Genomic DNA, 23,202 nt, shown 5'->3' with positions numbered 1-23,202 from the left:
GGAGGTGTTGGACTTCCCGATTTCCAGCCGAATTACGAAGCCACCGTATCCACAACAGCATAGAACTGGCATACCAGAAGACACGCCAAGCATGGAATGGCCTCCAGCCAGACAGAGTGACGGTTCCGATCTGCCTGCCGGGTCCTCTGTGCCCGGGGCCCCGGGCAGGGTGCCGCGTTTCCACACCGGTTGGCTGTGTGGACATCTGCCTTCTGTGGAGGGTACCGAGGTTGCCCCGGCCACCACTCGGACCCTCCCGGGCATCAGGCTGCAGTAAATGACAGCTTACTTCCTGGAACTCAGTACTTGGTACAAACTGAGGCAGACAGGAGAGCCACAGGGGGCTTTCTGGCACCAGCTCTGACTCTCAGAGATCAGCCTACACGGACTCAGAGGCAGACGTCCCCTCGGATCCCGGCCGTGTGCACAGGGAGGCCCGATTTACAGCTCCTAGGAGCCAGAGACTCTTGAAAGCACCAGGGTTTCTGTGAAAAGGGACTCGGTCTGTCCAACAAAGGGAGCACTTCTGTTGAACGGCAGCTTCCGTTAAAAAGCCCCGAGGTAGAACACGGACTGTGTGTTCATCTAGGTCTGAGCAGAATAATCTCAGGTCCCAGGGACCCGGAATCCTGAAGGCATTAGAACTGACACGGGATCTCAAAGGCAGCATTTCACTGAGAGGCTGTCCGAGCTAACTACCAACCACTGTGGCTGACCTCCCCCTCTTGTTTGCTCCCGGCTCCCAGCACGGGGGCTTTAGGTCCCACGCACGCCGCTGCCCACACTCTGCAGGTGGGTCCACAGACCGTGAGGAGCCTGGAGTGTCTTCAGCAGGAGTGCAGGTTCTGAGCAGACACACCCGTTGTGCGAGGCTGGCTCCCAGGCCCTGGGTCACACACTGAGGGGCGCTGAACAGCCCTCGGCTGCATAGGAGACCAAACCCTGACTGGGGGTCTGGTGATGGTCTGGAAACCGGCCAGTGGGCGCTGAGGGGGGTGCACAGCTGCAGGACTTACCACCACCCCGTGACGGCCCAGGTGCTGGCATTAACACGGATTCCTGGTAACCTCTCCGCTCCGAGGATATAAAGGGGAGCCAGAGCTGAGGGGCCTGGGGCTGCAACCGCTCCCAAGCCCTGCCCTCCACCGTCCGCCCCAGACCCAGCGCTCCCCTGCCATCCCAGGACTCTGCGGCTAGGTTTCGTCCGATGTGTTCTCAGTGTATCTGCTCCACCCAAAGCCACATCCCACCACCTTCCGCCCAAAACGAAACCAGAGTTCCACACAGGCTGCTGGTGGGTCACGCTTTAATAGCCACCCTGGAACATCAAGTGGAACACCCTGTAAGCATGGGGTTCACATTGCAGGGGACAACGGAAGTCAGTGGTTTAAGGAGGGGGGGGAGTCAGCTCTTACTGTGAGGACACAGCAACATCTCAAACCAGCAGCAAGGAAACCAAGCAGAAGCTCCTCCCTGCACCCTGAGCAGCTCCGGGGCTGAGGCGCATGCTGCCGAGACCACGGTGCACAGGTGGGGACCCCACCTGAAATGCTGTCGGGGTTCCACAGCCCGCACATGGTTAGGCAGTTCCCAGGGACCACCTGTCCTTTCAGCCAACCCCAGATGGAGACAGGTGCAGGCAGCCCAGGGGCAAGGCCCTGGACCATCCCTGTCCCGGCGGATGGCTGAACGCCCTCTAAAGCCATACAGCTGGGTTCCATCCTCATCGGGCAGAAGCTGCAGCTCAGCTCAGCCCAGAAGCAGGTGCAGGACCTGCCTGTCCTCACCCTCCGGCTGCCAGAGGGCTCCTGCCCCGCCTGACCACAGAGCAGCCGGGAGAGGACAGCCACAGCTGGGCATCAGACCCTCTGTGGGAAACGTCTGGGCCATACCTGCACACCAACAATGCCCACAACCCCGAGGGGCCCATGCCACTGGGGGGCCTCCGAGGGGGGGGTGTGCATTAACCAGACAACCTGGGAAGTGGGGGCCAGCCTGCAGAGCGCAGAAGATGCACAGGGCCCTCCACGGCCCCTGGCAGCTCCAGAGCTACTTGGTGGTTGTGGGCCACCAGTCCGGCACGGTCGCAGTTAAGGCCACCTGGCCACTCTCAGCCGTCCTGATGTGGAGAGGGCCCTTGATATGCTCTGACCGCAGCAAGGCCAGGCCCACGTCCCCATGGCCTGCCCTGTACTTGCCGGCTGCCTGCCCCGAAGCAGTGAGCACCAAGGCGCCAGGGCTGATGCCGCAGGCTGGGAGAGGGCCCAACAGCCGCACGGGGAAGAGGCGCTTGCGGATGACGCCCATGTGGTGGGTGCGGGCCGTCAGCTCCTGGCCCATGTAGCAGCCCTTGGTGAAGCTGACACCATTCATGAAAGCCAGGTTGGACTCCAGGGGCAGGGCCACTCCTGGGGGCAGGTCATGGATCCCCTCGGGAACGCCTGTGGGGTGGAGGAAGCAGCTCTCTGAGCGCTGAGATGTCCTCGGAGCTGGGGGCGGCCCCTCCCCTGCACCACTCCCCGCAGGGCGCGCTCTCTGTGCCCTATCCTCTGGCACGGGCGGGGGGATCCGGGGCCGACAAGCTAGCGCTGGAGCCGACCCTTCACCCCGGGCCCTCCAGGGCACGGGCCCACCACTCAGCAAGCCCCCGCCACTCCCCGCCCCCAGCACGGCCCAGGCCCGCGCCCACACCTTGCTGGTACCGGTACCGGTGATAGTCCCGGAGGTCTCCCAGCTGGCCGCCGGGCACCAGGGCCAGGCCCTCGTCCTGGGTGAGAAGCCGCCAGCCCATGCGGGTGGTCCGGGGGTCGCGGGTGAGGATGGTGGTCCCCTCCGCCTGCTCCGGCAGCGGCGCAGCCCCGCCGGCCTCCTCCGGGGTGCGGGGCAGCACAGCCCACACGCGCAGCTTGGGGCGCGGCTCCACCGTGACCTTCCGCCGGATCTTGTACAGTGCCAGGTGTGTCTGCAGCGCGCCCAGCACCGCGCGGTCGCACTCCAGGAGGAAGGCGGGCGCCTCGTCGTGCTCGGGGAGTCTGCGGGCAGAGACCGGGGCTCCTGAATGTGGGGACGGCTGCGCGCTGCACTGCCCACAGGCGGCGCACTGGAGCCCCCAAGTCCGCCGCGGGCCCCGCCCCACCCAGGGTGCTGGCCGAGCTGCAGCACAGGCAAGGGGCACACCACTGGGCGGATGACACGCGATGGGTCGGCAGGTAGTCGGCGGGGACCGGGACCACAGTGCTGTGCGTCCTCACGGAGAAAGGCGGAAAGCTACCAGCAGCAGCCTCACGGCCAGGAGGCCCTGTCTCCCCCAGCTCCACAGAAACCACAGGTCCTAGGTGGGTGGCACTCGGATTTCAACAGGGGCAGAGGCTGGGGGAGCTCACAGGGCAGACACATCGCGGAGCAGGGGATGCCCATGCCCACCTCCCACTTCCCCCTGAGTGACCCTGGAACCTGGTCACCAGTGCGGGAACCAGGTGGGACAGCAGCAGTGCTTACGGACAGGTGAGCCCAGAGAGCAGCCCAGTGCAGGGCACCTTAGTGGAGACGTTCAGGACCCACACAACTACCTAGCTGGGGTCCTGGTTGTAGATGAGGACTGAACAAGGACCCACAGCCCCGAGGAACCTGAGACAGAATGGGGTAAGACCGTCCAGGACTGCGTCAGAAAAAGGCCATCATTTGGTGCACCAGACCCTCCCCCAGAGCCCACCAGCTGGTGCACCAGACCCTCCCCCAGAGCCCACCAGCTGGTGCACCAGACCCTCCCCCAGAGCCCACCAGCTGGTGCACCAGACCCTCCCCCAGAGCCCACCAGCTGGTGCACCAGACCCTCCCCCAGAGCCCACCAGCTGGTGCACCAGACCCTCCCCCAGAGCCCACCAGCTGGTGCACCAGACCCTCCCCCAGAGCCCACCAGCTGGTGCACCAGACCCTCCCCCAGAGCCCACCAGCTGGTGCACCAGACCCTCCCCCAGAGCCCACCAGCTGGTGCACCAGACCCTCCCCCAGAGCCCACCAGCTGGTGCACCAGACCCTCCCCCAGAGCCCACCAGCTGGTGCACCAGACCCTCCCCCAGACCCCCTCAGCTGCTGTCCCCGACCCCTCCCCCAGACCCCCACAGCTGGTGTCCCCAGACAGGACAGGGTTAAATCCTGCCCGGGAGGAACCAGTCACCCTCAGAGGAAAGAGCTGCAGGGGTTTGCTTGGTGCCCCACCTCTGGAAGCTCAGCCTCTAACACACACCCTGTGCGTCCACGCTTATCCCCATAAACAGGAACCATCGCTCCACACTGATAAGGTGGACAGAGCCGAAGGGCATCAAAGTGTGTGAGCCCAATCCCACCCCACTCCCTCTGTCCGACCCTCCTGAGATGACCACCTCTCAGAGAGGTGCGAAGGAGAGGCCGGGTGAGGAACTGGGGCTGAGAAGGGCGGCTGTGCTGTACCTGGGGAGAAGGGGAGCCCGTGGTGACGGAACAGCTGTCCTCATCGCGGTGACACGGCCCACATGGGAGTCACAGACATCTGCACACGCAAGCACATGGAGCCTGGGAGGAACCTGCATGTGCTCTGTGGTGGCCCACGCCCCACCCGATTGTCACCCCCGACTACAGGAGGCAAGACACTGCATGCGGGATTGGGGGATGGGTACTGGGGGCCTCCCTGTTCCGTTTTCTGCTTCCTGTGATGCTACAACTCCTTCAAAAGAAAAAGTTAAAAATAAAAAAAGGAAGAAGCTGCCTGGGAAGGCAGGGCTCGGGGTGTCTGTGGGGGTCACAGGAAAGCAGCAAAGGGTCATCCTCCACCTTAAGCCTTTCCCCATCGTTAGGAGTCTCAGCCACATGCAGGTGTACAAAAGCAGCTGACACAAACGTGAAATGCTGGCACAGGGACCGATCAAGTATGGGGGGGCACAATGCGAGGTCAAAGGGGAGCATGCACCTCTGCAGGTCTTGGCCGGGGAGGGAGCTGACCCAGTCAGGGCAATGAGGCAGGCCACAGTGGGCAGGGCCACGTTCTGTGTGTCACGCAGCCTCGGGGGCCAACAAAGCTGCAGTGCACCCCTGCGCCCCCAAGTCAGACCATCTGCTGGCCCTGCCGCAGCTGAGGAACGGGGGCCAGGTCAGCAGGAGAAGGGGCGACGTAAGGCGAGCCCGTGCGCAGGGGCTGACGTGTGGGCTGGGCCACTCTGGGGGGCCATCCTGGGCACAGCAGGGTGCTGAGAGCACCCCAAGTCCCAGCCCGTTCGATGCCAGGAGCACCTACACCCCCAGCCCCGAGTCACAACCGCAAGTGTCCCCAGATGTTGGCCAGTGCCGCCAGATCAGCTTTATCAGATAAACAGGGAATCCTGTCTCTAGCTAGAGTACGTCATCAACGGTGCAGAGGGCACCCTTACCCTAAACGTCCCTCGTGCTCGGTCTGAGACTGCACTGGGTGCCGTGCATTCATATTTGCACAGCACAGCAAGCCTCCTGGGGGCAGGAGTGCAGCCATAGCAGGAGGGGGCGGAGGTGCCTGGCCAGCAGGGGACATGGTGGCAGCGTGATCCCAGCCCACCCAGGAGTCACAGACGCGCCCATGGGGAGGCACCCTCTGGAGGAGGCTGTGGCAGGACCGCTGCTGACATGCTGGGGGGCCGGGTGAGACCACGCAGGAGCAGGGAGGTCCTGCACGAGGTGTCCCCAGCCCCAGTCTCCACTGGTACATAGGGGCCAGTGGGCACCGGCTCAACAAGGGAGCAGAGGACCATCCCCATGCTCAGCGGCAGCCCAGACGCCAAGCAGACAGCCGTGAGAGCGTCCCAGCGAAACCAGCACAGCCAGGAGCAGCACCCAGAGCCCCCTGTACGCGGCCAGCAGCTGAGAAGGCCTCGGGTGTCAAGTAGTAAGAGAACGCACGGCTCCGCCTGAGGAGAGAAGCAGACAGCCATCACATCCCGCCGAGGCCCACCATCCGAGATACACAGGAATGCTTGAAACTCAACAGCAAGGAAACAACCCGCTTAGAAACGGGCCAGAGACCTTAACAGACATCTCCCAGAAGAGAATATGCAGATGGCGAAGAAGCCACCCCCGGCTGGTGGGATCACGGGCGGACGGGACACCGCGCTGGACACGGCCCGGTGGCTTCTCACAAAACGAAATCCTCTCTCACACCCCACAGGAGCCGAAGCTACGTCTGCACCAAATCCTGTTTACCCACAACTGCCACAAGTCGGAAGCCCCCGGCTCCTATGGAGGAGAGAGTCTACGTAGCCTGCGGCCCCCCCAGACGACGAACAGGGGTCAGCGCTGGGAAGAAGCGAGCTCCCACCACGAGAAGACGCGGCGGAAGAAGCCCATCCGAGCAGGCTACTCGCCTGTGCTTCCAAGTGGACGGCGGCCTTCTGGAGAAGGCGGGACCGTGGAGACAGGACACAGAGCCCCTCGGGGGGCGCTGGGGGACTCGGGGGGGCCCAGCGGGGCTCCAGGGCCGTGAAACCATCACTCTGTGTGAGCCTGTGGGCACGGGCACGCATCTTTCCACACCTGTCCGAGCCCACAGCACACACACCACAAAGGAGGGGCTCCGACTGACGCAGCGTCAGTGCGGGTCCATGAGCGGCTGGGGATGCTGCCCTGAGGGCGGCTACGTGCCTGCAGGAGCTCCCGTTCCTTCCCCTCAATTCTGCGGGGCCAGAAACTGCTCTCCACTTTAAAAGCAAAACACGGAAGCCACCGAGACAAGGTGCTGCTTCTGGAAACTCAGAACAGGGCTCCCTGGGGAAGGAACAAGGCTCCTGACACGAGACATTCCAGAGAACACCTGGCAGGGGGCGCTCGGCTCCCAGGGAAGCGGCCCTCTCCCCAGCGCAGACCCCTGCGACAGACGCAGGTAGGAGGAGGTTTGGCTGGGACAAACGCACCTGGCTCCTCACCTCCCCCCTTGGAAGCGGGCCGCCAGCTCTGGGGCGACCCGTCCGCTGCACTGCAGACCCCACACCACGGCTTTCCCAAGCAGGGCTGAGCCGCAGCGGCCACTTGGAAGACGCCCACCTCGCAGACTAGCTGCTACTCGCTGGCCCGGCCCTGGCTGCCAGCTCTGACGGCCTCACACAGATGCCCCTCCCACCCTCAGGTGTGCTCCCCCCGGGTGCCCCTCCCACCCTCAGGTGTGCTCTCCCCCCCTCCGTGTCCCTCCCCCCAATGCCCCTCCCACCTCAGGTGTGCTCCCCCCCGGGTGCCCCTCCCACCCTCAGGTGTGCTCTCCCCCCCTCCGTGTCCCTCCCCCCGATGCCCCTCCCGCCCTCAGGAGTACTCCCCCAGATGCCCCTCCCACCTCAGGTGTGCTCCCCCCCAGATGCCCCTCCCACCCTCAGGTGTGCCCCCCCCCAGGTGTCCCTCCCACCCTCAGGTGTGCTCTGCCCCCCCCCCGTGTCCCTCCCCCCAATGCCCCTCCCACCTCAGGTGTGCTCCCCCCGTGTCCCTCCCCCCGATGCCCCTCCCGCCCTCAGGAGTACTCCCCCAGATGCCCCTCCCACCTCAGGTGTGCTCCCCCCCAGATGCCCCTCCCACCCTCAGGTGTGCTCCCCCCCAGGTGTCCCTCCCACCCTCAGGTGTGCTCTGCCCCCCCCCCCCCGTGTCCCTCCCCCCAATGCCCCTCCCACCTCAGGTGTGCTCCCCCCGTGTCCCTCCCCCCGATGCCGCTCCCGCCCTCAGGAGTACTCCCCCAGATGACCCTCCCACCCTCAGGTGTGCTCCCCCCGTGTCCCTCCCCCCGATGCCCCTCCCGCCCTCAGGAGTACTCCCCCCCGGGTGCCCCTCCCACCCTCAGGTGTGCTCCCCGGGTGCCCCTCCCACCCTCAGGGGGTCGCCCCTGGATGCCCACGCCGCCTGTCCTTCCCCAAGTGCCCCGCCCTGGACGTCCTTCTCCGGCCTCCGGGAGTCCACGCCTAGAGCCCGGCTCTGGACGGCTCCTAGACCTGCACGCAGCCCGAGCGGTCGGCCCCTCCGTGGGACGCCCCGCCCCCGCGCCGCTGCCCCCGCTCACCGGTACAGGATGACGTCATAGAGCGTGCGGCCCTGGACGTTGAGGAAGTGGGCGTAGCCCGCCCTCGCTGGGGGCGGGGCCGCGCCGGTCGCAGGACCCGGAAGCGGTAGCTCATTGGTCAGCAGCCCCAAAAGGAAGGGCGCGGAGTCTGGCCCGCGCACGCGCACCAAGGCGCGCTCGCCCAGCGGGAAGCAGGCCCAGGCCGCGCCGCTCGCGGGGTCGTCGCCGTGACGGCCCGAGCCGTGGGCCAGGCGACGCCTCGGGGCCGCGCGCAGCCGCCAGCGCCAGGCCGGACCGCCGCGCCCCGGAGCCGCGCCCCGAAGCAGCGCCGCGGCCGCCATCTTGGGGAGGATAAGGCTGCCTGAAGGGGCGGCCCGGGCGGGCGGGTGGACGCCACAGCGGCCTCTGGCGGCGGGCGGGGTATGCGAGGGGCGGGGCTGCGCGGGGCGGGACTTGGGGAGGGGCGGGGACGGAGCACGCAGGGCAGCGGGATTTGTGTCTGGGGGCGGTGACGGAGCATGCGGGGCGGGACTTGTGCCCGGGTGGGGCGGGGACAGTCTGCGGGGCGGGACTTGTGTCTGGGGGCGGGGACAGAGCGTGCGGGGCGGGACTTGTGGCTGGGGGCGGGAACGGAGCCTGCGGGGCGGGACTTGTGCCGGGGTGGGGCGGGGACGGAGCCTGCGGGGCGGGACTTGTGCCCGGGTGGGGCGGGGACGGAGCCTGCGGGGCGGGACTTGTGCCTGGGGGCCGGGACGGAGCAAGCGGGGCGGGGGGACTTGTTCCGGGGTGGGGCGGGGCCTCGGGCTGTCCGTCAGCCTCCCGCCCCGTCCCCTGGCTGCGCCTGGTCTGGGCACCCGCGCCGGGCACCAGCGCGGCTCCTGATGTGGGAGCGAGTTCCTGCTTGCTTTATTGCGGCGAGCTACATAGAAGGGGAGGTTCGCCATCTCCGTGCTTTCATCAAGGCACAGCCAGTCCCATCCAGCGCGTTCACATCGTGGGCAGCCGTCCCCCCGGCCAGAACACATTGTCTTCTTCCTGCCGGCCGCCCGCCCCTGGGAACCCCATCCCCCTCTGTCTGGGAACCTGACCCGCACGAGTGGAATCGTGCAGTGTGTGTGCTTCTGTGGCTGGCGTCGTGAGCATGTCAGCTCTTCTTCCTAAAGGATGAGTAGGATTCTGTTGCATGGACAGCACAGTTTGTGTATCCACTCCGTTGGTGGTGGACATTTGTGTCCCTTCCACTCCTCGGCCGTGGTGGATTTTGCTGCCATCTGTGTGCACATCTCCTGGAGACCCTGGTTGCAGTCCTTTGGGGTATTGTGTGCAGGAACCACGCTCCTGTGGGTCCTCTGCTCTCGCTCTGCACCTCTCTTCTGACACTTAGGATCGCTACGTGTGTTTGCGGGAAGGGCTCCGCACACTAGCTGGGGGGCCTCAGCTCTGACCCTGTCCACATGGAGTCAGCCTCAGACCCACGTGGAGTCAGCACCAGGTTTGGGGTTCAGGCCCACAGACCCCCTGACTGCAGATGCCAGTCACAAGTCCAGGGGTCCCCCGTGCTCTGACCCGCTGGCTACAGATCCGAGGTTCCCACGGCACCCCCCGCCCCCCGCGGGTTCCATTAACTTGCTGGAGCGGCTCACAGAGCTCAGAGAAACATTCTCCTTCCTACGTTACCAGTGTATTATGAAAGGATGTAACTCAGAAGTAGCAAGATGGAAGAGACACGCGGGGCAGGGCACTGGGGGAGGGGCGTGGAGCTTCTCCCCACATGTCTACGTGGTCACCAGCCCAGAAGCTCTCCAGGCCTGACCTTGTGGGTTTTTATGGGGGCTTCAGGACATGGGCATGATTGATGGACTCATGGGCCCTTGGTGATTGGTGGTTGATTCCTTCTCCCCTCCCTGAGGTCAGGGGGTGGGACTGGAACTTCCAGCCATCTGGTCCCAGGGTTGGGTCCCCTGGTCACCAGCCCCCACCCTGAGGGGCTTTCCAGAGTGACCTCATTACATACCAAAAGACACCATCATTGCTGTCCTCACTGGAAACCTCCAAGGGCTTCCCCCATCAGGTGCCGTCCCCAATCTCTGCTCCCCTTCGAGGGAGACGCTGAGAGGCTGTGCCCTGTGTCCTCATCCCACATGCGCTCCTTGGAGTCACAGCCAAGGTGGGAGATGGAGGCTGGCCACAAATACCCACAGGCCCTCCTGAGTCTGTAGGCAGGGGTGCTTCCTGCCCCCCGACTCTGCCCACGGCCTCTCCTGCCCTGGTCCACCTGTCCAAGCCCCAGGGGCAACGCTGCGTGCCAACAAGGCCAGAGGCCAGGCTGAATCGTCTGGCTTGCTGTCTCCTCGTGGCTCCCTGCTGCATCCCCAGGGCGCAGGCAACATGGTGCCACACACAGGCCGTCGTCCAGGCCATCTCCACGGGAAGGGCCATCAGCGCACGGTCGCAGTGCCTCGGGGCAGCCTCACCCAGTGCCCTGGCCCACCCGTCCGTCTGCTTATCCAGCTCCCTCTGGTCCTTCTCAACCCGCCTCAAGGCCACGCTGCCCCTAACCTGAGAGGTGCCAGGTCCTTCCGGGCTGGTGGGCATGGTGAGGGGCATGGAGCGTCCCCCCAGGGCCTCACAGGCCCTCGGTCCCCCTCCTGGCTGTGACCTACCGGTCCTGGTATGCGGCTCCCCTGGCTGCTGGCCACTGGCCGCTTGCCCTTCACGGAGAAGGTCTTCCTCTGCGCGGCCTGGCATTCCACAGGTGACCCAGCACCTCCCTGCCAGCCCAGGGAGGACGGGGGAGGAAGCAGCCAGGACGACACGGGCTGGGGGTCACGTTCCTCCAGCCTCACGTCAGCCTGTCCCTCAGCCCGCAGAAGAGTCGGCTTCCCAGCAGCACTGCTGCAGTCCGCGCGGGCGCCACCCGGAACCTTCCCCGAGCTCCCCAGTGGGCAGCAAGCCCAGCCGCTCAGCACTGTCCAGCACAGCAACCACCTCCACCAGGGCTGGCTAAGTGCACTTCAAGTCGGACCGAGTCAGGGGAAACTTGCGGCTTCTCCCCCCAGCCACTTAAGTGCCCAGAGCCACACGTGGCCGGTGGCCGCCCCCGCCTGCCAGCCAGCGCTGCTCCAGGCCCCCCACTCCAGGAAGCCGTCTCGGACCCCCAGCCCGCCAGCCCGCCAGCAGGGATCCCTGCGCGTGGGCTGCCCCTTCTCAGGGGTACCCCCGTCTCGCGCCTGCTGCTCTGCACTGGGAGGGGGGGCAGGGGCTGGAGGCTGTCTGGCCGCGGGGGCTCCCAGGGAACCCCACTCATCGCCCCAGGTCCAGCAGCCGGATCCATGGGCCATCGCCCCCCTCTAAGGCCGCGAGCCCGGGAGGGGTGGAGAGCCGAGAAAGTGGCAGATGTGGGGGTCCTGGACCCCACTTCCCAGCTGCTGCTGGGCCAGGGGTGGTTTCCTGTTATTCTCTCCTCATGGTCTCCTCCCTTCCCAAAGGCGGGGGGGGGAAGCAGCCCCCATTCTGGGAGCGTCCAAGCAGCCCCTCCCCACAGCCCTCTTCAGTCTCCCAGAGCAGCCGGCAAGTTGGCTCTGGCTGTGGAAACGGATGACAGCCAGACAAGAAGGCCGTCCCGCCCACTGCTGCCCTGCCCCTACCAGCCCATCCCGGGGACCCCCCCCCCCCCGCAGGGAGGCAGGGTGGGAAGGCCTGGGCTCTGCCTCCAGCCTGCCGCAGGGCCCAGAGGATGGGGGGTCTGTAACGGTCAGCTCTGCGCCCTGGGTGCGGGCCTCCGTCCTCATGGTCATCCCAGGTGCGTGGGGAAACCAAGCCGCTCACCGGAGGGGCTTGTTCAAGCAGCTGAGTGAGCATGAGGTGCCAGGCGGACTGCTGGGGTCAGTCTACACCGCTGGGAGTTCACAGCCTGGAGAGCCTCAGGGCCACGTCCTGTAGGGCACTGGATCCTGTGTGGGATCAGGGCTACGTCTGCAATGTCAAGGAACCGGTGTTAGAGGGAGGCTGCCGGCCTGGGGCAGCCCGGGATGTCCATGGGGAGGGTGCGACCACGGAACCTAAGTCATCACCATGGAAAGTCACAAAACCGATGGGTCCCTGGGATGGGATGTCCTGCTAACAAGCTCTGGCTGATGGGATGTGTATTAGCTGGGGCTCTCCAGAGAAACAGAACCAATAGGATATGTATATATAGAGAGAGATTTATCTTAAGGAAATGGCTCATGTGATTACAGGGCTGTCAAGTCTGAAATGTCAGAGCAGGCTGGGGACCCAGGAGAGCTGGGATGTAGTTCCAGCCTGATTCTGAGTCTGAAGATGGGAAACTGATGTCCCAGCTCAGACACTCAGGCAAAGTAAGTTCCCTTTGACTCCCCTTTTCGGTGCTACTCAGGCCTTCACCTGATTGGGTCGGGCCCACCCATGCTGGGGAAGGCATCAATTCAGTCTGCGGATTTAGTGTGAATTTCATGCAGAATCACCTCAAAGACACCCCCAGAATGCTGCTTACTCTGGGCACCCAGCCAGTCAGGCTGACACAAATATAACCATCAGACTGATCAGGAACCTCGGGCTTTGCTACTCAGACCATCACCTGATTGGATGAGGCCCACCCACATTGGGGAGGGTAATTTGCTTTACCACAGTGTGCTGTCAGTGTTAATCCCAGCTACAAACACACCTTCACCGTGACATCCAGGCCGGTGTTGGCCCAAATCGCTGGGCACAGACACTCAGCCTGACCCACAACTGACTTCTGTATTCAGGGACACACAGCCAACCTGTTTCCCAGCGGCCCCCAGGCAGGGCCTCCTCCTGTTGACCCAAACTGCCTCAAATTGCATCTAGACCAATTAAGAAGGGGGTGGGGGGAATGAGAGTCATTGGCCTTTGCCAGATCCTCTTGAGCCACCGTCCTGTGAGGAGGCCCAGGCCGCACAGAGAGGCCCCACCACAGAGACCCGGCCTCCCCCAGGACAACAGTGCTGGCAGCACACCTCCAAATCGGGGGCTGCCCGTCCCCATGAGACTTCCTGTCTTGCAGAGGTGACACGTGTCTGTGCTCTGCATCCGAATCGGCTGGGCCCTCCAGGACTTCCTGGGGTGGGGCTCCCCTGGGGTACTCAGTGTACCCTGGGGATCAGAAGCAGGCTGACATTGGGGTCCTGGTCTGCGTTTGGCCTGGGGCCACCAAAGAGGGTTTGCAGGCCAGGAGGGGTTGTCACAGCCTGCTCTGGACCTGAGGGGGGCTGGGCGACAGCTGGGGTGACGGAAGTCAAGTCGGAGGGGGCTCCTTGCTGGCAGCAGCTGACCCCCCCCCACCTGTGTGTCACCCTTGCCCCTCACGCTGCAGGCTGTGGCGAGTGTCTGGACAATGCTGTCCACTGTCCTCGGCCTCTCTGTCTTCTGACTGCAGGCCAACCTTGGGCTGTGAGTGTGTGCGCCTGCCCGCGTCCTTTGTTCTCACCATCTGTGTGTTCGGCCGTGCCCCCCGCCCTTGCCCGCTGCCTGGCACAGAAAGGCACCCACGTGGCCTCAGCCTTGCTTCTCTCAGCCAGCGTGGAGCTGAGCCGCGTGTCCCTGGAGGGCAGTGGTAGACACAGTCACACACCCGCGCACACTGTATACACCTGTGCATGTCCCACATGCACCCGCACACGCAGTTGTAAACAAAAGTTAGTTTTATTTTGCTTCCTTTGTTTTGGAGACTGTGTTTGAATTAGGGAGGGGGCTGGAGGGCAGAGAAGGGGTAGGTAGGAGCCCCAGAACCCCTTCCCCCAGAATGGCCAACACCCAAGCCCTGAGCAGGACCCGGCAAAAGGTGAGCCAACACCTTTGCAGGACTTCCAGTATGTCCCAGGGGAGGGGGCCCCACCACACCGGTGCAGAAGCTCCAGAGGGCGTGGTCTGTCCACCCCAGGGCCTCTGTCCCGTTGTCTAGGTGGGGAACTGAGAGCGCGGTCCAGGGCTGCCCCACACTCCCCAGAAGAGAATGAGGCAGCTCCCCCTCTGGGGCTCAGCAGGGGCCAGGCCCATCCAACCTCGGTTTCCCCTTGTGTACAAGAAAGACCTAGGATTGCTTCCAGCTCTGCAGGAAACAGGAAGTGGGGTTGGGGTGGGGGTGTGGGGAAGGAGCCCCATTTGCTGCTGCAGGGAGTAGGGAGCCAGCACAGTGCCCCCAGTACCCCAGGCCAGGCACCTCTGGGTGACGTACATGAGCTGCTGCAGGGGAGCAGGGGAGGAGAGCCCCCGGCCTGAGGCAGCGCAGCGAGCCGGAGAGCCAAGAGAGGCTCAAGAGGAAAGGGCCAAGCACCCCCACAGGTGAGGCTCCGAGTGACCCTGGGGGTCGGAGGAACACGGCCCCAGCCACAGTCCCAACCGCATCTTCGGGGTTTAGGGATCCGAGCTGGGGGCCCTGGCAGCTCCCACCCTGGACAGAGCGGGGACTCACGCAGGGGGGGCCAGGTGTGGAGCAGGTGATGCGGGCCGTGCCCGCCCCCCCTCCCGCCCCCCTCCCGAGCGGGGGCGGGCAGCCGACGAAGAGGCGGAGGAGAAAGAAGAGGGCAGGCTGTGCTCGGGGTCCTGCGCGTCCAGCCCGTGCAGCCCCTGGCCTCCCCCCAGAGCCCCGCACCGCAGCCCTGGCCCGGAGGGAGGACGGACAGGCTCAGGGGCAGGCCATCAGATCCACACGGTGGTCTTCCCCTCCCTGCTGCTCGCGCTGCCCTTCTCCGAGCCCGCCCTGGGCTCGGCGCCTGGCCTGGCCTGGCCCCCGCCGGTGCCCGTGCCCCGCGACGTGGCGCTGCCCGAGCCGGAGGCGGGGGCGCCGGCCCGCGGGGGCCCCCGGGCGGCCGCGGGGAGGCCGGGGCACGGCGGGCTGTCGCGGTCTCCCAGCGCGTGCCGGTCCCGCAGCGCCTGAAGCGCCAGGCTGGCCAGGTCGTGGTCGTGGGAGCGCGCGCGCTCGGCCGCGCGCACCACCAGGCTGTAGTCGGGCGGGCCGGCCAGGCCGGCGGGCGCGGCGGGCAGCGTGCGGGGCGGCGGGCGCGGCGCGGGGCCCGGGGCGGCGGGCGGGGGCCGGCGGGCGCGCACCGCGTCCTGCGCGCTGCCCAGGCCCAGGTGCGCCATCTCGCAGAGGTTGAGCAGTAGGCAGAGGCAGCTGACCACGTACATGACCAGCAGGAAGACGGTCTTCTCTGTGGGCCGCGACACGAAGCAGTCGACCACGTGCGGGCAGGGCTGGCGGCTGCAGCGGAAGAAGGGCCGCACCTCGAAACCGTACAGCAGGTACTGGCCCACGAGGAAGGCCACCTCGAAGGCGGCCCGCGCCACCAGCTGCGCCACGTACACGCGCATCAGGCCCTCGCGCTGGATGCGCCGCCGCCCGTCGTGCTGCGCGGAGGGACCCGGGGCCCCCGCCGCCTTGCCGTCCTCGCCCGCGCCCTTGGCCGCGCCCGCGTCCCCCGCCTCGGCCTCCTCGCCCGGGCAGTCGGCCACCGCCGACTCCTCGTCCTCCTCCTCGGCCGGGCCCAGCATGGGCTCCTCCTCGCCCAGGCCCGCGGGCTCGGGCCAGCCGGAGTGCGGCGGCGGGGGCAGCGGCGGGGGCGCGCGGGTCGGGCGGCGGCGGGGCGCGCGGCGGCGCTCCTCCTCCGAGGCGCGGGCCAGGCGGTGCACCGCGTAGCCCAGGTACATGACGGAGGGCGTGGAAATGACGACGATCTGGAAGACCCAGAAGCGCACGTGGGACAGGGGCGCGAAGGCGTCGTAACAAACGTTGTCGCAGCCCGGCTGCCGCGTGTTGCACGTGAATTTGGTCTGCTCGTCCGAGTAGATGGACTCTCCGCCCACGGCCGTGAGCACGATGCGGAAGACCACCAGCACGGTGAGCCACACCTTGCCCACGAACGTGGAGTGGTTGTGGATCTCCTCCAGCAGCCGCGTCAGGAAGCTCCAGCTCATGTTGGTCATAGGGGCGGGGGGCGGGACCTGCGGGGGCCGGGAACGGAGCTCAACCCGGGGCAGGGGTGGGGAGGTGGAGACAGGACCGGCGGACCGGGAGGAGCACTCTCCGGGCCCGGAGTCACGGGAGCACTGGGGGGCGGAGAGCGGATCTCGGGGCGCCTGGAGCCAGGGACCCTGCCTGCGGGGGGCTCACCACCTTCAGCGAAAGGGGCAGCCCCTTCCAGGAGCGCCGTGCCCACCCTCGGTCCCGACCCCGCCTGCGGGATGGATACTGGCAGCGGCCGAGCCGCCGCAGCCCTGGCTCGCCCCCATACCCTCCCCACCCCCGGAAAGCCCGGCCCCTTGCAAGCTGCGGCCCTTCCCCAGCCCTGGGGACCCCAGCCCAGGCCCTGAGAGCCGACAAGGGAGAGCAAGGCCAGCCCCACTCAGGATCTGGGAGCTGTGGGGCCTCAGCCCAGACTTATGCCCCACCCCCCCCACTCAGGCAGGGTCCAGGCCACTGGAGAGGGTCTCAAGGGTCCCAGCATATCCCGTAACCCTCCAGGCCCCCAGCCCCAGCCCGTGGAGCCCCCTCGGTACCCAGTCTCCCGCCGCGCCACACCCCTCCCCACTTCCCTGTCCACACCCTACACTGAGCCTTTGCTTCCTCCCTCTCCACGAAGGACCCCCAGACTCCTTCCTCAAGGGACCGTACTGGCCCACAGTCCTTCTAGGCTGCTTCCCCTCTCGTCCTGCCACCACCACCCTGTCCTCGGCAGTCTTGGAGCCAGGACAGCCCCGCTGGGAAGACGAGTGAGGCCAGGCATCTGTCCAGGATGCGGACTGGTCCAGCAAGGCACACACACATTAGGGCATCCGTGACACTCGGAGACAGCCACGGGGCCACTCACCGCCTCCCAGAGCAGTGCTGACCCCCAGGTGGGCCTGTGCCCAGGAGACCATGACGCTGCCATTCATTGTCTTGTGTCTCCAGGAAGGGGAGAGGGGCTGTAGCCCCCCCCCCCGCCCCGGTGCCCACCCTCCCTCCTTTGTGACCGAGGCCGGTACCTGCTTCGGGGTAGTTTGGGCACAGGAGACCCCTGAGTGCCTGCCGCTTCTGGCCCCCTCCCTCTGGGCCTGGAGGCAGCGGAGGCAGGCGGGGGCTCCGGGGAAGCTCCTCTTTATGCGCTGGGGCCTCTCCCCTTGGGTGGGGGCAGGAAGAGGGGGCAGCTGGGGTTCCTGGGGAAGTGACCCTTCTTCCTCACATCTGTGTGCAGTGCCCCTCTCAGAGCCACACGCGCACAAGCCCTCAGGGCACACAGACGCCCACGTGCATACAGCTGCACACATGAGCCCAGACACACGCTCGTGTGCACACACACTAACAATCAAATGCACCGATGTCCACACACCGAGACACGCACACTCCTATCTGCACACATTCACCAACGCCTGTGCTGGTGCACACACTCGGCTACATGTGCACGCTTACACACCGATGGACACGCCCAGCCCTCCCCCTCAGGCAGGGCCGCACGCGGGGGGAGGGGGCCCGCCTCACCGGCCAGGCTGGCTGTTCTCCCTGGGTTCTAACCCCCACCCGCCAGGCTGGCTGTTCTCCCTGGGTTCTAACCCCCACCCGCCAGGCTGGCTGTTCTCCCTGGGTTCTAACCCCCACTCGTCCAGGATCTGCCCCGCCCCTGAGCCGACAGTCCCACCTCCACAGGAACCCAGAAGAGGGGTGGCGGGAGGGCCCCCAGCTGTAGTGTTTGCTAATTCCTGGGGTGACCATGCTCCCAGCACGCCCATGGCCAGCTTGAGGAGACCCCCAGAAGGGGCTCTTCAGACTAGCTCCAGCGGTGCGCGGGGCGGACCCTGCCCTGAGGTGTGAGAAGCAGCGCTTTGCCCTGGGGGCCAGCCGGAGGGTCGGAGGCCAAGAGATGAGATGTGTCGGAGAGAGGGCGTCTCAGAGCTGGCTCTGCAGGCCCTCAGCTGGGGGGGGCCGGTCTGGACAGAGGAGTGGGAGGGACCACAGCTGGCGAGTCAGACTGCCTTTGGGTGGGGGCAGACTCCCAGGTGGCACCACCCCTGGCTCTTCAGGTGAGGGCCACGCCCAGTGCTGCGTGTGTGTGCGTGTGTGTGTGTGTGCAGGGCCTATGTCACGCGCCCAGTGACGCCAGGGTCAGTCCGCGCTCAGGAGGCCGCACTGACCGGCTCTGGCCTCAGTCCCATGCGGGAGGGTCCTCCAAATCCAAGGCCCGAGATGCCTCCTGACGTGGCCAGGCAGATGCAGGCAGGAATGGCAAACCCCAGGCCTTGTCCTGGACGGCTTTCTGTCTGTCCTGCGCCCCTGCGCACCATCAGCAAACCTTGGGCGCAACTGTGCCAGGCCCTGTCTTGCTCCCTGAGAGCCTAGCTCGCCGGTCACCTTAGGAAGCCCATTGACCCCGCCCCTGGGACTCCCAAGACTTTGCCGTAGTAACAGCCAAGCGTACCTGGTCCATCGCCGGGTACCGTCCACCCCCAGGTCGAGACCACACGGCGTCGGAACCAAGGCCCCGCCTCCAGCATACCCGCCCCTCACACACCCATGCACACTTGCACACACCCACGCTCCACCCGCACCCCTGCCCACGTCCTTGCCCCACTCACACCTTGCACACATCCTACCCTGCACACACTCATGCGCCCACACACGTCCACACCGCGTCCATGCCCAACGCTCCATGCCCTGGCTCACCTTGCACACGCCCCAACACCGCTCCATGCCTGCCCACACCCACCTCTGCACGCCCCACCCCGAACACGACCCCATGTGCCAGGCCTGCCCTGCGCACGCGCCCATACGTGTCCGAGGCCGCCCACCCTCTGCACGCCACGCCCTGGCCCACTCTGCACATGCCCCGCCCTTCCTCCATCTGCCTCAGAGGCTGGGACCGCGGCGCTGTCCCCTATGAGCTTTATTTGTCACTGCCTGGGGGTTCTCACTCCCTGGGGACCATAGACCCGCCAGGGAAGAGGAGGGACTGGAATGTCCCACGTAGCTGTGGGGTGGCGTCGGAGATCCGCTCTGGACTCGCGTTCAGCTGAAGACAGGATGGCTCCCCAGGGACTGTCACGATCAAGTGCGCGTACATGGGTTTGTACACGCGCATAGCCCCTTGCCCGGCAGCTAAAAGGGTGGCCATGCGAAAACATCCATAGCAAGGAACACAGGCACCGTGGTGCCACTCTCAGTAAAGGACCGTGAGCTTGTGGAGGAGCTGCTCCTGCCGTGGTGGGGGGAGGGAACGGGCCCGAGCGTGCTTGTGCTGGAGAGCAAGGAAGTGCAAGCCCGCACGCACACACACACACACACGCCGGCGCACGGCAATGCACGGAAGTACGTGTGTGCGCACACGGGGCGCCCCCACACGCTCTCACGCACACGTGTGCAAACGCGTGCCCACGCCCTCACTCAGCCCCTGCACATGCACACACGCGCACCCACACAGGCAGGCACGTGCACACACACGCGTGCCCACAGTGAGGGACGTGGCAGCGTACCGCAGAAGGGCCCTGTGTCTGAAGCCATGTCTATTCGGGGAATAGTGGAGTAATGCAGTATTACAGACTGGGTTACAGGGGCCGACCCAGAGCGTAAACTAAATGAATCCATACTGATATACACGATTAAATGAATGACAGTGGAAGGAAAGGGAACCCTAAAGAGTGTACGCAGCCCCCACCACACAGCTCCCGGCTCCTCAGGACGGCCCCCCCCAGAGAGCCCGTGCACCAAGGACCGAGCGTCCGGGCTGGCAGAAGTCCCAGCCTCGGGGCGGCTGGGGGGTTCAGCCACTTGGGCGTCTGCCTTCGCCTTTGACCCCGGGGTCCTGGGATTGAGGCCTGTGTTGGGCTCCCTGCTCCGAGGGGAGCCTGCTTCTCCCTCTCGCTCTGCCTACTGGTGCTGTCTCTGTCAAATACATAAACGAAATCCTAGGAAAACAGAAGTCCCCGGGCTGGTGAGAAAGCTGGCTTGGAGCACAACCACCCGCACCCCCGGCAATGGGGACACGGCAGGAAAGCGTGCTCGGAGACACCTCGCTCCACGGGTACCTGACATCAGCACAGCCAAGGGGGTCAACACAGGTGAGCGGAGGACAGACAGGAGAGTGGACAAGGGGGCCCTGGGGGCACCCTCAGTCCAGCTGGGTCCCTGGGGCCCGTGGAGGGGCTGTGAGGGTGAACCACGATCCGACATCCGGGTGGAGGGGCTCCAGAACAGGACAACACGGGGGTGCAGGAGGACTGAGCAAGTGTGGGCTTTTGCCACTGAGAAGGTGCCCTGATGATGGCCAGAGCGCTGCTGGCGAGCTGGGGGTGGCTTCCCCGCCCCGTCGCGGGAGTCCTCCTGTCTGGCAGGTACTTCTCTGGGGGCTGCCACACAGAGCAGGGACTTTGGCTGATGACTCTCGCTGAGCTGCAGGCCCCAGGGAGGACCCTGCCCCCGAGGAGGGGTGAAGGCTGACCCAAGGCTGTCCAGTGCTGCCAGGAGGCGGCCAGGGGGCCTCGGCCACCGGGTGGGGCTGGGGCGGGGGGCGGGGTGCTAGTTTGCAGGCACCTTCGCTCCGTTCAGATGGCAGCTCCCCCACAGCTCGGTCAGAGCAAGTGTGGGTGGGATCGCTCTCGGAGGGATCCAGGATCCGCGAGGCGGAAGCCAGGGCCCCGGGGCCGACCAGACTGCCGGGAGGAGGGTGGTGGGCTCTGGCAGGCAGCAGGATGGCCTGCATGCATGAGTGGGCTCTGCCCTTGAGCTCCTCTCACCCCTGCGGGGGTCTGAACAAAGGTCCTGGGAGCGGAGGGGGTGTGTAGGGGGTGAGGACCAGGGCCTGCCCAGCCATTTCCTTCCCATCCCTGGCCCGGCTTCCTCCCAGGAGCCCCTCCAGGGCAGGCGGAGCTTCCTCCCACTGAGGTGGGGCTGCCAGGCAGGCCCCCCCAGATCTGCAAGGGACCCTGCCCCGGGAACCTCAGGGCACCGTAGGTTCTGCGGCAGAACCTAGCATCTGAGGAAACCTCTTGCCCTTCCTCAGCACGCCCAGCACTGGGTGGCCCCTCATCCACACGCGAGCGCCTACAAGCACCCCAAGGTCAGCTTGGGCCTGAACTTCGAGAGCCCAGAGCCCAGGGCCTGACCCGGCCATGGGACTCCCCCAGCGTCCCCCGCTGTTGGCTCTGCGGGTGTCCCATGTCCCTCCCCGGGGCCCTGGACCGCCATCCTGGGGGCCTCAGTCAGGCTCCACCTGGCCCACCCGGCCCAGAGCAGAGGCGGCCCAGTCCTCCAGCCCTAGGTGTGGAGGGCACCCTGCCACAGCCGTCTAGCCCGCGCGGCTCCCGAGCGCACCGGTCTCCCGCTCGGTGGACGGGGGCTGCCCCCAGGCTGCCCCCAGGCTGCCCCTCTCCAGCCCCCTCCTGCTCCACACTCAGCCTGTGGGGTCTGCCCCAGGGAGCCCCCACCCTCACAGGGTCCACATACAGACCCCGGCACGCGCACGTGTGCGCCACGCACCCCCTCACCCTCGCTCACACACGCAAAGCCCCCCCCCCCCCCCCCAGTCACACGGGTGCTCAGCAGGGGCAGGATGACCCGGACCCGGGGAGGTTGGCTGCGCCGGCAAGGCGCTCCACCCTGCAGCCCCGCTCTGCGTCCATCAGTGAGCGTGCTCGTCCCGCAGGGGCCAGGTCTAGGGAGGGCGCCGCGGCGCTTCCTGGGGCTGCTGTGGCAGGGAGCCCGGGGGCCCTGGCGTGGGGAGAGGGCTGGGACCTGTGAGAGCACCACCGTGCAGGGGCCTCCACCCCTCCCAAAAGTGCCGCCACCCCGTCCAGACCCCACGCCCCACACGTCTGGCGCCCCGCCCGGGGCCGCCCGCCCGCCCACTCACATCTGTGGCACCCTGGGGGCCGCTCCTGGACAACAGGGGTCTGGTCTGCTCCTGGTGACCCTTGGGGCCCAGACCTGAGCACCTGCGGTCTAGCAGGCACCCCCGAGGACTTACGGGAAGGAGCCCCAGGCGGGGTCAGGAGCGGTGTGCCGGGCACGCAGGTGCACCCACCCTGGTGCGTCTGCCCATGTGTGCGGGGTAGGCCTCCCCAGCCTCCCACAGGGCCGGAACCGTCTGAGGCCCAGCCTCCAGACACACTGCAGCTGCCTGGCCGGAGCGGCACAGCTGAGGAGCCCCAGCTGCTGGGGAAGGTCCCCGGTGCACCCCCTTCCCTTCCCGCTCACCAGCTGGCCTGAGCAGCCCTGGGGCCCCACCTCCCCCACCATGCCATTTTGTCCCCCGAGAAGAGAGGGCGGTCCGACCAGGCACAGTACCTGGTGTCCCCCGCGTGCCTCTCCTGAGCCCGAGACCCTGGGCCCACAGACAGGGTGCATCACCTTTGTCCCCACACAGCTGCCCCCGCCTGGTCCCCTGGGCAGTGCCCTACCTTTTCCAGGCCAGGAAATGGGAGTCCCTGAGCCCTTCCACCTGCCAGCCGGCTGGACACTGGCCCTCGCAGGGTGTGTGCCTGGCCGGGTCCTGGGCCTGACCCAGGGCCACCTCTCACCACCAAGCACAATGCGGGGGGAGGGCCTTCAAGGGCTCCATTGTTCCCCCCGAGGCCTGGGGTCTGAATTCCCGATTGTCCCTGGGGCTGGACAGGGCCCAGAGAGGGAAGGGGCCTCCCCTGCTCGCCCCCCTCCCTCCGCACAGTAGTCTGGGCCTAGTCTGGGCCGCCTCACCTGCCTTCTGGCCTGGGGGCGGGGGGGGGGATGCCCAGTAACCCTCTGCCGGCTGGTGTGGCCGGCCTGCACCCACGCCAGGCTCCCACCACCGGAGCAGGGCCCGGGCACGGACCAGGGCTGAGGGACAGCCCCTCTCCGACCCTCCACAGTGTCCTCCCTGGAACACGGGGACCGGACCGGGCGCCAGGGGGACCACGCACGAGGCAGAGGACGGCACGCGGCACGATGCAGGGCTTTGGCTTCCCTCCCGGTCAGCAGTGGCTGTTCCTGAGCCAGCCCGACCCAGGGCAGGGACGAGCAGGAAGGGAGGGGGCTCCAGCAGGATGAGCTCCGGGTCCTTCTCCCCACACAAGGCCTCAGGGCACCTCCACGAGCCAGTGGGAGAAGCAGCTGTTGTCCAGCAGGCTCCTCCACGCCGACCGGGGCCCCAGCCCAGCTGCAGGGGACCCCCCCCACCCGCCAG

General features: G+C 66.5%; 2 protein-coding genes across 7 annotated transcripts; both read right to left on the bottom strand.

Moving 5' to 3' along the window:
- Positions 1–1,289: 1,289 nt before the first annotated feature.
- IBA57 (iron-sulfur cluster assembly factor IBA57) lies at positions 1,290–8,406 on the bottom strand. 5 transcript variants are annotated; one of them, XM_035727670.1, is made up of 4 exons: positions 6,924–7,098; positions 3,570–3,627; positions 2,692–3,032; positions 1,290–2,441 (listed from the first exon to the last, which is right to left on the bottom strand). In XM_035727670.1, exons 3-4 carry the CDS (start codon positions 2,789–2,791, stop codon positions 2,050–2,052), a joined length of 492 nt encoding a protein of 163 aa, XP_035583563.1. In that variant the 5' UTR covers positions 2,792–3,032; positions 3,570–3,627; positions 6,924–7,098; the 3' UTR covers positions 1,290–2,049. The 5 variants fall into 5 exon arrangements, with proteins under 5 accessions (XP_035583563.1, XP_035583560.1, XP_035583562.1 ...); XM_035727667.1 differs by lacking the exons at positions 3,570–3,627; positions 6,924–7,098 and adding an exon at positions 8,036–8,406; XM_035727669.1 differs by lacking the exon at positions 3,570–3,627 and having other exon boundaries at positions 6,912–7,098.
- A 5,328-nt stretch (positions 8,407–13,734) lies between these two features.
- Positions 13,735–22,520, bottom strand: GJC2 (gap junction protein gamma 2). Of its 2 annotated transcripts, none has more exons than XM_027624387.2 (2): positions 22,442–22,520; positions 13,735–16,018 (listed from the first exon to the last, which is right to left on the bottom strand). In XM_027624387.2, the coding sequence occupies exon 2, from the start codon at positions 15,998–16,000 to the stop codon at positions 14,717–14,719; it is 1,284 nt and encodes a 427-aa protein (XP_027480188.2). In that variant the 5' UTR covers positions 16,001–16,018; positions 22,442–22,520; the 3' UTR covers positions 13,735–14,716. The 2 variants fall into 2 exon arrangements, with proteins under 2 accessions (XP_027480188.2, XP_027480189.2); XM_027624388.2 differs by lacking the exon at positions 22,442–22,520 and adding an exon at positions 22,009–22,089.
- Between the last annotated feature and the right edge of the window lie 682 nt (positions 22,521–23,202).

The sequence above is a fragment of the Zalophus californianus genome, chromosome 5 (assembly GCF_009762305.2).
Source record: "Zalophus californianus isolate mZalCal1 chromosome 5, mZalCal1.pri.v2, whole genome shotgun sequence".
NCBI classification, from domain to species: Eukaryota; Metazoa; Chordata; class Mammalia; order Carnivora; family Otariidae; genus Zalophus; species Zalophus californianus.
Note: the sequence above shows the minus strand (reverse complement) of the source record. Positions and strands in the feature narration are given on the sequence as shown.

Coding starts and splice junctions, on each gene's coding strand:
- GJC2 (XM_027624387.2), bottom strand. CDS start 16,000: ATGACCAACATGAGCTGGAGCTTCCTGACGCGGCTGCTGGAGGAGATC.
- IBA57 (XM_035727667.1), bottom strand. CDS start 8,376: ATGGCGGCCGCGGCGCTGCTTCGGGGCGCGGCTCCGGGGCGCGGCGGT. Junction 3,033..8,035: donor TATGACGTCATCCTGTACCG/GTGAGCGGGGGC, acceptor CTCTGCCCGCAG/ACTCCCCGAGCACGACGAGG. Junction 2,442..2,691: donor CCGGTACCGGTACCAGCAAG/GTGTGGGCGCGG, acceptor TCCACCCCACAG/GCGTTCCCGAGGGGATCCAT.